We start from the raw sequence: 12,520 nt of genomic DNA on the forward strand, positions 1-12,520 counted from the left end.
TGAGCCGGGGCCCGCCAACGGGCAGCTGGGAACACCAGTTCCTGATGTCGAAAAAGACGAACTTGGACCCTTGCGGCACACCGCGTACAAGATGAGCCGCGGGCGGGTGAGGGGGAGAGCAGAACTTCGGAACGCTTGGTGGAACGTGGCAGCAGCTATCCATTGGACCTTGCGGTTGGGAAGGTTTCTTAAGACACAAAAACGCTAACAGTGAAAGAAAACACCAGTAATTTGACTATATTAGAAACGAGAACCTTGTTTTTCATCAGAGGATGCCTTGGGAGGCGGTTGCAGAGGCTACACAGTGTCACAACAGGCCGCGGCGCCTGCCGGGGCCGCAGACGGAACGCAGACGCTGCCGTGAGAGCCCGGGCCGCCGCCGGGCCGGGCCCGCGAGAGATTCACGAATGTGTAAACTGTCATCAGATAAATTAATGGGTGGACTTTACACGCATTTCTCCGTTTTAACCTGTAACACAGAGAGTACTGGCAGATACAACCCACATCAGCAAAGCGCTCTGGGTATTCAGCGGTTTTCAGGAGCGTAAAGTGTTCCAAGAACCAAAAAGTTTGAGAACCGCTGCTTTCAAGGACGTGAGACACACGGTGGACACGGCATTAGCAGTCCTGACAAAACGGATGAAAACGCAGGGAGGACCGCGGAACAACTGCATAGACGCGGGCGTCCCCCCAGAGGGAGCCCCCACCCACCGCCTGCAAGCCCACCGCCCCGCAAACTCCGGCCACCCCAGCGGAACCGATCCCGGAGGAGGGGCGCGGACCCCCTCCGCGCTGGTGGGGGTGCCCCTCGGGCAGCCCCTTCGGGGACAGCCGCCCAGGCCCGGCCCGCTCGGCAGCAGCCCCGCCGGGGGCTCTCGCTGGACTCACGGAGGCCACGCAGAGCAGCGCGACCCCGGCAGGCCTCCCCCACGAGGACACGAGGACACGACACCCAGCGCGGTCGCCTCTGGGGAAGCCCTGTTAGAGGAACCTGCAGAAGCTAGGACGCAGCAGGAGGCTCTTGACAGAGGGGAAAACAGCACAGGTTGGGCCCCGCCCGCCTCACCGCCCTGGGGGGGCCAGGGGCCCGTCCAGCCTGCCGGGAGGGGCCCTGCAGGCCTCGGCGTGGCAGCCGCTCACACTGTCTGGGGCGCGAGGCTCCCAGAGAGCGGCCCCCGCCCGTCCCTCAGAGGAGCTGCGGCTCCCGCCAGCCGCCACTGGTAATTTTAGGCACTTTTAACATCTTAAATATAGTAAATTCACACCCAGACAGTGTGCTACGCGCCGTAGTGAGGAGCGTGCGGCCTCGGGCCGTCCCTGCAGCCGAGCTGCCGGGGACCCGCGGGGACCGGGTGGGGGTGCCCCCCTGCAGCCCCTGGGGGCCGACCAGCCACAGGCGACGGTCGGGGGGGGGCCGTGCGCTGGCCCCACTGCTGCCACGTACCTCGAAGGTGTTCCCAGTCACGTCGAACTCTGGGGGGACAAAGGCTCCCTCGGGGTCGTCTGGGGAGGGAAGAGAAGGCGTCGGGTCACACGGCGGGTCGTCCGGGGAAGTCGGGCCTCCAGGCTCTCCCAGGATGGGGGGCGGCGCGAGCCAGCAGGTCCCGAGCCCCACGGGGGCGGAGATCCCAGCAGGTTACCATGGAGCCCCGGCTCTGGGACCACCGCGGCCGGGGAGGGCCTGCGTCCACGCAGGCCGCCTCTGCGCTCACGTCCACCCCACGGGCGCAGCCCGGGCCTCACCGCTGAGCTGCTCCATGAAGCACACATTCCCGCTGGTGTTGAAGGCCAGGGTGTCGGGCGTGATGCACAGGGTCTGGAAGATGGCCGAGTGGGCCACGCTCCTCATGGACAGGCTGCACTCCAGGCACACGGCCCAGGCCTCCTGCTCGCTGAGGCCGCCGTCCCGCAGGGAGAGGATGTCGGCCAGGGACACATTCTCCTGCAAGGCAGGCCTGGGCTGAGCCGCGGGCGCCTGCGGGGCGGCGGCGGGTCTGGGGCCAGGCCCCCAGGGCCGCCAACCTCCAGGCAACTCCCGGAAGCAGACGCCCTGCGGCAACATTTATTCTAGGTTGGGAGGAGGTTTTTGGCAACGTCCTAAGAAACCCCACCAGACGTCGCCCCGTTCCTGGGTTGTCAGGACGGCAGAGCATCTGCTGAGCCGTCAGCCGCTGCTGAAGCAGGTGTTGGCCCTGGAGCCGGACCCAGCCAGTGGCCCTGGGCCCACGGGCTCAGCACACGAGCTCGGCGGGCACGCAGGGAGCCTCATCTTTTTCAGGTTGTGAGCAGGTGAGCAGATGTAGAGGTGCAGAAAGATGGAGCAAGTGCCACGAAGGCACCGCCATGAGCCGGGAGCCGCCAGCCTAACTAATGCGGCGGGAGCCTACGACAGTCACGGGACACGTGGGGACCAGTGAGAACACATGCGTGACAGCACGGCTGCAGAGCTGCCAGCACACGGGCTCCAGGTGGTGCATGTGGAGGGCACACAGTCATGTGGCTCCTCCCCCCGGACCCCGAGGCCACGCCACACTGGCTTCCCCTCCACATCTGACTCCGCTGTGCTCCTGCCACCCACGCGCACACCCACACACGCACTCACGTGTGCACACAACATACTAACACACTGTCACGTGTGTGTGTACTCACAGACACACGCCCACAGGCGCTCCCGTACGTACACACAACTCCCACACATTTACTTACTCAGATGCACAGGCATGCAAAACCCGCACACCCACACATGTGCCCACACGTGTCCAAAAAAAGTCACACATGCACAAACACATTCATCACAGGTGCACGCAGTACACAGGCTCACACACATCAGACACCCTGTACCTCACAGCCCTTTCCTGGTCTGTTATTTGATGCCCCGGTCAGCTCCGTGTGTTTGCGTGTTCACGTACCACCTGCCTAAGGGGGGGAGGGGGGCTGAGGGAGCCAGGCTGGGAGCTGGGGCCTGGGGGAGCAGGGGGAGGGGTCGGGAAAAGGCCTGGACACCCAGCCTCGCAGGTGGGGTGGAGGGTAGGGGTGAGCTGGGGGGGAGGGTAGGGCTGAGCTGGGGGAGGGTAGGGCTGAGCTGGGGGGAGGGGAGGGGTGAGCTGGGGGGGAGGGTAGGGCTGAGCTGGGGGAGGGGAGGGTTGAGCTGGGGGAGGGGAGGGGTGAGCTGGGGGAGGGGAGGGGTGAGTTGCAGGGAGGGGAGGGGTGAGCTGGGGGGAGGGGAGGGGTGAGCTGGGGGGAGGGGAGGGGTGAGCTGGGGGAGGGTGGGGTGAGCTGGGGGAGGGGAGGGGTGAGCTGGGGGAGGGGAGGGGTGAGCTGGGGGAGGGGAGGGGTGAGCTGGGGGAGGGGAGGGGTGAGCTGGGGGAGGGGAGGGGTGAGCTGGGGGAGGGGAGGGGTGAGCTGAGGGAGGGGAGGGGTGAGCTGGGGGGAGGGGAGGGGTGAGCTGGGGGGAGGGGAGGGGTGAGCTGGGGGAGGGTGGGGTGAGCTGGGGGAGGGGAGGGGTGAGCTGGGGGAGGGGAGGGGTGAGCTGGGGGAGGGGAGGGGTGAGCTGGGGGAGGGGAGGGGTGAGCTGGGGGGGGAGGGGTGAGCTGGGGGAGGGGAGAGGTGAGCTGGGGGAGGGGAGGGGTGAGTTGAGGGGAAGGGAGGGGTGAGCTGGGGGGAGGGTAGGGCTGAGCTGGGGGAGGGGAGGGGTGAGCTGGGGGAGGGTGGGGTGAGCTGGGGGGAGGGGAGGGGTGAGCTGGGGGAGGGGAGGGGTGAGCTGGGGGGAGGGAGGGGTGAGCTGGGGGGAGGGGAGGGGTGAGTTGGGGGAGGGGAGGGGTGAGCTGAGGGAGGGGAGGGGTGAGCTGGGGGGAGGGGAGGGGTGAGCTGGGGGTGGTACAGAAGAGAGGCGCCCCTGCCCCCTGCCCCCCCACCTAGCTTCCACCTCCAGCTCCTCTGCCCCATCCCCCCAGCACACAGGAGGTTCTCAAGTGTAGCCAAGCTGTGGGGTCCCGAAAGGACCCTTCTATCCATATCTCCTGCCCTTGAACTTCTCCCACCTGTGCTGTGCGGGTCCCCACAACCCCGCGTGCGGCTGGGGGACAGGAAGGGGTCCGGCAGGTCTGCCCGTGTGAGCAGGCTCATCCCACGTCCGCTCCCTCTCAGCTCAGGGAGGGGCTCGATGACACCCTCCTGGGCCCTCCCGGCTCCTTCTACTGGGGGGGGCGGTTCAGATGGACGAGGAAAGGCAGCCCCAGGGCCCGCGCGGCTCCGAGAGCAGAGAGCCCCTCTCCGGGCTCCGGACGGGCGCACACCCTGCAGGGAGTGGGGACGGGACGCCTTAAAAGGAGAAGCCAGAGCAGAAAGAGGGTGCACGACCAGACTGGGCAGCCAGAGAGGGCGGTGACCCCAGAAATCTCGGCTTCCAGCCTCCTGTCTGCGCTCCCGGGATCGCGGATACGGCGCCTTGCTGGTTTGGCTCCACCTGGGGCCTCTCTGCCCCACCCAGGCCCCCTCAGGACTCAGGAGAGGCGCCTGGGCACTGTGCGCGCACATGCATCTGCACACAGATGCCCGCGGACACACACGTGCACGCACATGCCCGTGGACGCATATGCATGTGCACACAGGTGCCCGGGGACACACCCAGAGCCCTGCACAATAAACAGCCTGAGGACCCCGTGGGCCTGGCTGCTCAGGAGCACGAGTCTGAGCGGGCCCCCTGGCTGTGGCTGTGCAGCTGTGACAGACAGGCTGCCAGGAGCAGGGGGTCCAGGGCAGGCCCACGGCATAGCTTTCTGCTCAGGCCAGGCCTCTGCCACCCCTGCGCGGCGGGAAGATGCCCGGGTGAGGTGGAAACTGCTCGCAAAGCTGGAGGCCTGCACGCATTCTCAGGGGAGCACCTGCTGGGGGGTTCTCTGCGTGACTCTACGGGGTGACTTCCTTGGGCCCTGCGTCATTGCTTCCCTGCGGCCGAGGCCTCCACTCCCAGGTCTCAGCCCCCCTGAAACCCGCACTGCTGTGACGGGAAGAAGGCATTCAGCTGAAGCGGGTTCCAGGGCAGCACGGAGGGAGGCTACAGGCTCCTGACACGCCGAGGGGAGGTCCTGCCGCCCGATAGGGGTCCCGGACCCTGGGCCACAGTCACCTCCCTCTGGGACCTGCCACCCTCTGGTCCACCTGCTGGGACCCTTCCCTGCCTGAATCCACGGCCCAAGCAGGGCAGCTGGGGGTGCTGGGCGGCTCTGGCTAACGGGCGGAAGACAAGGACAGCGCGAGACTGGGAAGCACGTGTTTGCGGCTCAGGTCCCTTCGGCCCCTCCGCCCCGCGAATTCCAGCCCTGATAGACAGGAGCCTGTGCTCTTCCTGGAGGGGCAGCTCAGGACCCCACGGGCCCTGCGCCTCACGCCAGGGGGCCCTGATCCACACCCCAGGGGCCTTCACAGGCCGAGACAGGTGTGTGGGTGGGGGAGGGGCGGTGACGTGGTACGAATAGAAAAGCCAGCCAGGATGCTCTGCACGTCTGGGTCCCAGCCCCGCCCTGGGCACCCCGGGCCCAGCACCCACAGGGCAGCTGCAGCCTGGGGAAGGCATCAGCCGCCGCAGCCCACACGGCCTGACCTGGTCACAGCTGGCCAGCCGGCGGAGGCGCCACCTCCCGGGTACAGACCCAGCCTTCTGGGCAGACCCAGAAGGTTCTCCAAAATCTAGCCAGCCTGCCGGGGCTCGCACCCCACCCCTCAACGTTGCCCAGCAAGGTGCTGCCTGGGTGGGCCGTGGGGTAGGTCTGAGGGTGGGACCACCCAGGGCAGGAAGCAGGGGTCCCCCCTTGCAGCCGTGCAGGCACAGACACCCCCCATCCTGGCTGGAGGAGGGGTTCGGGGAGGCAGGCAGACGCGACTCCCCAGGGCAGCCCCCTCGCCGCCAGTCTGGGTGCCCCAGGGCAGCGCCCGTGTCCCGCCGCGCAGGCCGCTGTCTGGGGATGGCAGTGTGCCGGCCGTGCAGGAGCTCTGCCCCTCAGACGCAGCCTGCGCGCCAGGGCTGCGGGAGGGCCGCGGGGCCCGCGGGTCGTTCTGACACTTCAGATGCTCCCCGTGTGCCTTCAGGTCCCCGGGCCCAGGGCAGCTCCCGGCCCACAGAAGCTGGGAGACGCCCCGCTGGACGCAGGAGGGGTAAGGACACTCCTCACCCCTCAGGGGAGTCTAGGGGCTGGGAGACGCCCTGCCCTCCGAAGGGCCCTGGAGGCCAGTGGCACTGCCTGGCTCCTGAGGGCCTGGCGTCTGTTTCTGCTGATGCAGCGGTGTTGCGTGCAGGTGGCCGGGGACTGTGCAGGCTGGGGCCTTCAGGACCCTGCTGGGCAGGGCCGGCCCACTCAGCACGCCTCCCGGGGGGTCTCCAGGCCCAAGTTCTTGTGCCCACGCGTCACCCACGGGCCATATGTCTCTGTGGCAGGCACCCAGAGTGAAGTTGCTTGGACACAGCTGCGGGCACCCCCACTCTACTATCAGATGTCAGACTGTTTTCCAAAGAGGCTGGTCCACTGCGTGCGCCCCCCAACCAGCAGCGAGGGAGGGCGGCCGCCCACACCCAGCCAGCTCGGCCCACTGTCCAGCAGGCTGGCCCTTGCCAACCTGGTGCTCGTGGGAGGGCATTCATGGCAGGTATATTTCGTGTTCCCTGATTATAATGAAGTCGAACATCCTCTCATATGTCCACCAGCAACTTGGACTTTCTCTGGGGAAACAACAGGGCAGGGACGTTCCAGGGGCTGCCGTCGGGGGTTCACAGGGTTCTACTTCCTGAGCTCACTGTGGTCGGTTGACATAATTAGCTGTACAAGCAGCAAATGCCTGTGTCTCATGCGGCCTGTACAGTCCTGGGTCTGTGCCCACCGTCCCTCCCTGGAAGCTGCCGACTGTCCTCGCCCCTGGTTCCCTCTGGGGGCTCCTTCAGCATGGCCCTTCCTCCTCTCACACAGGATGGCTTTTGGGATACAACCTGACGACACAACGCTGTACCTGGTGGTCACGTGTCCCTGGTGGGGATTTAAAACCTTCAACACCAACCACACCCAACACGTGCAGGAAGTACGAAGTCTGGACCAGGGACAGAACGTCGGCTGGAGCCCCAGGGACAGACCTCTCGTTTCAGGAGAACACAGCCAAAGGCAGTCCCTCTCTCCCCTGAGAGGATGCGAGAAGTTTGAGGAGCCCTGAACTTCCTGGCAGGATGCTACTGCTACGGCAGCGTCCCACGTCACCTGGAGGTGATGGCCGCAGGACGGGGGGACCCCCTGCCCACGCACTGTGCACGACTGAGGGCTGCTCCAACCCCAAGGGGTGCTGGGGACACTGCCACCAGGAGAAGGCATCAGGGCATGGCAGGAGCACAGACGGCGGGCTCGGGACTGAGGCTTTGGGTCCAAATCCCACTCTGCCCGTCCTGTTTACTTGGCAGTGGGCACCGGCTCCGTGTGCCAGGCACGGAGGAGGCCCCGGAAGTGTGGGGTGGCCGGTGTGGAAAGGCTCCGTGTGGACAACCACATTCTGCATCGAGGGTGGTTCGGAGCGGGGACATGAGTCTTCCAGCAGACACTTTAGAAATGCGTCCTCCAGGCAGTGTTTGAAGGCTGCAGGCTGGAAGCACCCTTTCTTTCTCCATCAAAGCCATGGAGATAGCCACAGGGTTATTTATGCCCTTCCCTTTCCTCTCCACAGTCGTCTCTCTCGCCAAATCCAGGCCACGGGGGGGGGGGGGAGGCAGCGCCAACCCCGGGGGCACCGCCTCAGCGGCCCCCTTGGCAGCCTCTGCCGTCCAGAAGGACCGCTCCCAGGGCGCGAGCCCCTCTGTCCTTAGAACCGGCTCTGCTGGGGAAGTGGGCAAGGACCAGTCGAGGCCAAGGGGCCTGGGGACTACAGTTTCCAGTCCAGGAGGGGCTGGCCGGGTCTGCCTCACCGGGGGGCTTGCCCAGATGGCCACGTGGAGGCTCCTGCCGTTTGGAGGGAAGCAGCGTGGCGCGAAGGGCTGCTCGGCACCCTGCAGATGGGGGCCTGCGCCGCTGGGGGCTGGGAGGGCCTTCTGCACAGACCCTGCCGCCTCGAGAGAAGACAGGGTCTTCTTGGGAACCGCTGCCTCCTCTGGGGGCCACCTCTCACGTGGAGGGGACTGGCTTGTTCAAGGCACACAGAGTTTATGTGACCCCAACCCAGTCTGTGGGGCACCATGGGGCAGCCAGAGCTATGGGACAAACGCCCGCGGCGGGGCGGCTACCGGCCCGTGTGACGGAGCCCCCCCGCACCTGGGCTGGGGGCTCAGGACTTGGGCTCCTGACTGAAGGCCACCCTCGGCCTCTGTAAGCAGGCATCAGCCCTCCGTCATGGGCGCCTCCCCCCCCCCCCAGCTCCTCAGCAGTCTGGCCTGATCGCGCTCTGCGGCCCGAGCCTTCCACCGACCTCCTAGGGCCGCCTCGAGGAGGAAAACACCGCTCGGGCCTCGCGGCCAAGCTGCCCCCACAACACCCACAGTCCGGAGCCCACCCTGGCAGGGCGCCAGCGTCTGCCGCGACACCCCACCCTCTGCTGCTGTCCCAGGCGGCATCCCAGGGTCCTGTCCCCTCTGGGAGGAAAGGTTAAAGGCCGGTGGCGGTGCTGGGAACAGCTGCGGGGTCGCCCTGTTGCCAGGACCCGGCCCGGGGGCGGCGGCCCGGGGACGCTCCGGGCATCCCCCCGTGGCGGACGGCGGCGGTCCCGCCGTGGGGCGGGGGCTCACCTCGTCCTCCGGCAGAGTGGGGAGCGGCTCGAAGTCGTAGAAGTCCAGGTCCTCGCCGTCCTCGTGAAAATCCGCCGCGTCCATGGCCTGCATCCTGGCGCGCGCCGCCCGCGGCGCCACGCACTCGGCCGCCGCCTGTGCCGCCGCGCGCGGGCCGGAGGCGCCCCCGCCGCCCCTCCCCGCCTGGGCGCGCCCCGCCCGCGGCCCCGCCGCCTCGGCCCCGGCTCCTCCGCGCGCCCGCGGCGGGAGCGGCCCCGCGCGCAGCGTCGCCATGGCAACGCGCCCCGCGCCGCGCCCTCCCCCGCGGCCCCCGCCCGCCCCGCCCCCGGGGCGCCCCGCCCGCGCCCTGCCGCAGTGTCACCCGAGCCAGCGCGGACGGGGTGGGGACCCCTGGGCGCGGGACCGGGGGTCCGGGCGCTCGGAGGGCGGTGCTCACTTCGGCCGGCAATTGGGGGGCGACTGGGACCTCCGAGGGCGTTCTGGGGACTCTGTCCCCGGGGACGTTGGCCGCTTTCCGGGGGGATGCGCGGGGGGTGGGGGTGGAGGCCCGTGCGCGCCGGCACCGTGTGGGGGCGGGCTCAGTCTGGCGGCCGGTGTTCCTGCGCCCGGGTCTGCGCCCACCTGCGCACACGGACGCGGGGCCGTGGCCCAGCCCGCGCGGACTGCTGGGCGGGTCGTCCACCCCCCACCCCCCACCCCCACCCGCCACCGGGTCCCCCTTGCTCCCGCCCCCACCGGCCGAGGGCGGGGCTGCCGCAGTCCCCGCGAACAGGGGGAGTGGCGGCTGCAGAGGCGCCCAGGCGGGCGGGCAGGGCCGGGGGGTGGGGGGGCCGGGGGGGCGGGGGGGCGGGGTAGAGACCAGGGAGGGGACCCGTCTGAGCGGTTGCCGTCTGGCCTGCCCCCTTCCTGCGTGAGGGTCCGGGGGATGCTACTGTAGGGATCAGCAGTTAGAGCTGCATCCCAGCCTGGCCAGCCGCCTCCTGGGTGTGGAAAGGACCCCCGAAGAACAGACCACCTCTCCTCCATCGGCAGTCCTGCGGGTTGGTACTAACCGCTTCCCGGCCCCACTAGGGTCCGCGGGCTGGGTTTCCCGAGCACTGAGACGAGCCTTGCCCTAAGCTGGGGCCTGTGGCTGGGCAAAGAGCAGCACGCCCTACCCCAGCCTGGCCAAGATCCAGGGTGCCACCCCCCCACCCCGGTGAAGCCAAGAGCCAGACAGCACAGCCCCCACCTTTTCCACAGGAGGGCGGATGGTGATCTCATCAACCTGTGTGGGCGTGGGGGTCAGAGCTCCCACGAAACAGTGGGCACCGCGGCCAGGTGGCCAGCCCCGTCCCCACAGCCTGGCCTGGGCTGGCACACAGCGGCCGCGCCGTAAACGCTTCTGTGTGAGGGAACGGGGCTGGTGGCAGGCCCTGCAGGGTCCGGGGATGCAGGGGACTAATTCCTTCCTGGCTCAGGCCTCGTGGCCTCGGGGACCTGTGATGTGACCCCAAGTGGGCACAGAGCACCCAGGTCAGGGGAGGAACAGGTGCGCGGAGAGGCCTCAGGCTGGCGGCTGGGGGGCGGGGCAGCCTCACCTTGTGCAGCTCCCCCGCCCCCCCCCAGGCACCTGAGAGAAATGGGTCGGGTGGTTAGAGCTGCAGCCGCCGCCAGGGTGGGGGCCGGGGGCGGCCGCAGTTGGAGAAGAGCCATCTCGAGACGTGTGCCTGGGCTGTCGGTGGGCACCGCACCGTCTCAGAGGCGCCGGCCCTGCTGCAGAGCCCCGGCCTCCAGCTGCACCTGTGCTCGGACCCCGGGTCCGCGGAGCCCAGTGCCTTGGCTGCAGGGGCCCTGCTGCAGGGTCGGGGCCGCCACTTCCTCTGTCCAGGGCTGTCGAAGCCTGTGTGTGGCCTCGACACCCCTCACCTGCCACCCAGCCTCACTGCACTCGGGGGCCTCGGCTGCTGTGGGCACACAGGGAGGGTGCTGACGTTGTCACCTGGTTCTGAGTTCTCTCTGCAGCCGGGCCCAGGGTCGGGGCTGAGGACTGAATGGGGTGCGGGGGAAAAGATAATCCCCTAACTGAAGGAGCTGTCGCATCACCAGTGCTCTGGGCCTGAGGGCTTTGTCCCCTTCAGGAAAAGGTGCATCCAATCTGGGTAAAATACAGACCAAATGGGCCGATGCCGGCTGAGTCAGCTTTGGCCGTTGCAGCCTAAAAGCGCTTAGTGGCTATTTCCCATCTTCTCAGTCAAGCAGGGACCGGGGTGCCTGGCCCGGCGGGGAGGGGCCGGTGGGAGCCCAGGGGAGGCACCTGGCAGGGGCCGCACTGCGCTCCCTTCTTCTCCCTGCCTGCATCCCCGGAAGTGTTTGTGGTCACTGGTCTGCCTTGTTCAGTGGAGTGAGCGGAAGCTTCTGCTGGGTGTTTGTGAGTCTGACGGCACGTCTGCACACTTACCGGCCCTCATGGCAAGCTCGGTTCCCAAGAGGGGCGTGGCACCCTGTGTCCCGGTGCCTTGGGCACGGTCCTCATCAGTGTCACTACGTGACTGTGACATTACTCTCGAGATCAGAGTGAGTCCAGATCGGGCACTCCCCGCCTTCCCAGAGCCGACGGGACAGCTCAGATGGGACGACGACGTCCCGGCAGTCCCGGGTGCCCACTCAAAGTTGATTCCAAGCTCAGCTCCAAACAGAGCCAAGAGTCCTCACAAGCAGACTGCTGAAAGGGGCCCCTTGCCTCGGTCTCTGTGCCGGCCTCTCCCCACCACCCTCGTGTCCAGCACGCGCCCAGCGTGCCAGCCTGCTTCCAGGGACTCTTAGGGGCTGCCAGAATCCCGCAGAGGCTTCCGGGACTCACGGTCAGCTCCACGGCCAGGGCCACGACCTGGTGGAGTCCCAGCTCCTCACTGCGCTTCCCCGACCCGTCCACTCAGTCTGTTCCACCCCTGTCTCCTCCAAAACCCTCCCTCTGCCCCCAGGCAGGTCCTGGCCTGAGTGCTCTCCCTGTCCACCACCAACCTCAGACCTCAGCCCTCCCTGGCCTCCTTCTGGGTCAGCGACCGGGAAAGCGGAGCTCCACGCCAGCCTGGGCTCTCGTCACGCACTCTCTCCTGGCTTCTGTATGCAGTCGGCGCTCAGCTAGACCAGGCCGCGTGCAAGGGTGGGGGTGTGTGGGTGTGTGGGGGGGTGCGTTTTGAAGCCTTGTTTCCTATTTTCCCTGAAAGAATTTTGAAAAGCTGTCACACCACTTGTATTTTGAAGTCAGCATCTACAATTTTGAAAAAATAAAAAATGTAAATAATTGCAAAGCATGTAATTTCTCGTGTGGTATAAATATTAACATTTTGAAATAAAGCTGTTAGTCACTCCTGTAAATGCGTCCAAGGAGCTAAAAACCAAAGTGGTTTCGACACCCACTAGCAATCATTTAGAAAAACACATAAACATGTTTTTCTTTGATAGTTGGAAATCTTCATCATAATATTCCCTTAAACTCATTACAGCCCTCTAACTTCGGCCAGAATTTTATCCTACTGTGATATACTTTTATGCTTGAAAGTTTCTGTAGATTCTCCATAATACTTTGCAACAGAAACGCATGTAAGTTTTAATAAATTGAATGTTTATTAAGTAATAGATTTAAACATTTCCGTTTCCAATGACCATAGACTCATTTTACAGTATCGAAATATTTGGACCATGCTTCTCCCGGCGCTGGGACCTAGACCGCTGACCTGCTTCTTCTGCGGGAACCTGTCACTCGGTGGCCGTCGGTGGCTGGATCCT

At 66.3% G+C, this 12,520-nt stretch overlaps 1 protein-coding gene across 1 annotated transcript in view; it reads right to left on the bottom strand.

The window, feature by feature from the left end:
• The window catches only part of KNDC1 (kinase non-catalytic C-lobe domain containing 1), a 54,395-nt gene extending 45,553 nt beyond the window's left edge, over positions 1-8,842 (bottom strand). Inside the window, 3 exon segments of the mRNA XM_057735075.1 lie at positions 1,445-1,503; positions 1,744-1,942; positions 8,750-8,842. Of these exon segments, the coding sequence (XP_057591058.1) occupies positions 1,445-1,503; positions 1,744-1,942; positions 8,750-8,842 (351 nt within the window).
• Positions 8,843-12,520: the final 3,678 nt, after the last annotated feature.

Source organism: Hippopotamus amphibius, chromosome 5 (assembly GCF_030028045.1).
Source record: "Hippopotamus amphibius kiboko isolate mHipAmp2 chromosome 5, mHipAmp2.hap2, whole genome shotgun sequence".
Taxonomy (NCBI): Eukaryota; Metazoa; Chordata; class Mammalia; order Artiodactyla; family Hippopotamidae; genus Hippopotamus; species Hippopotamus amphibius.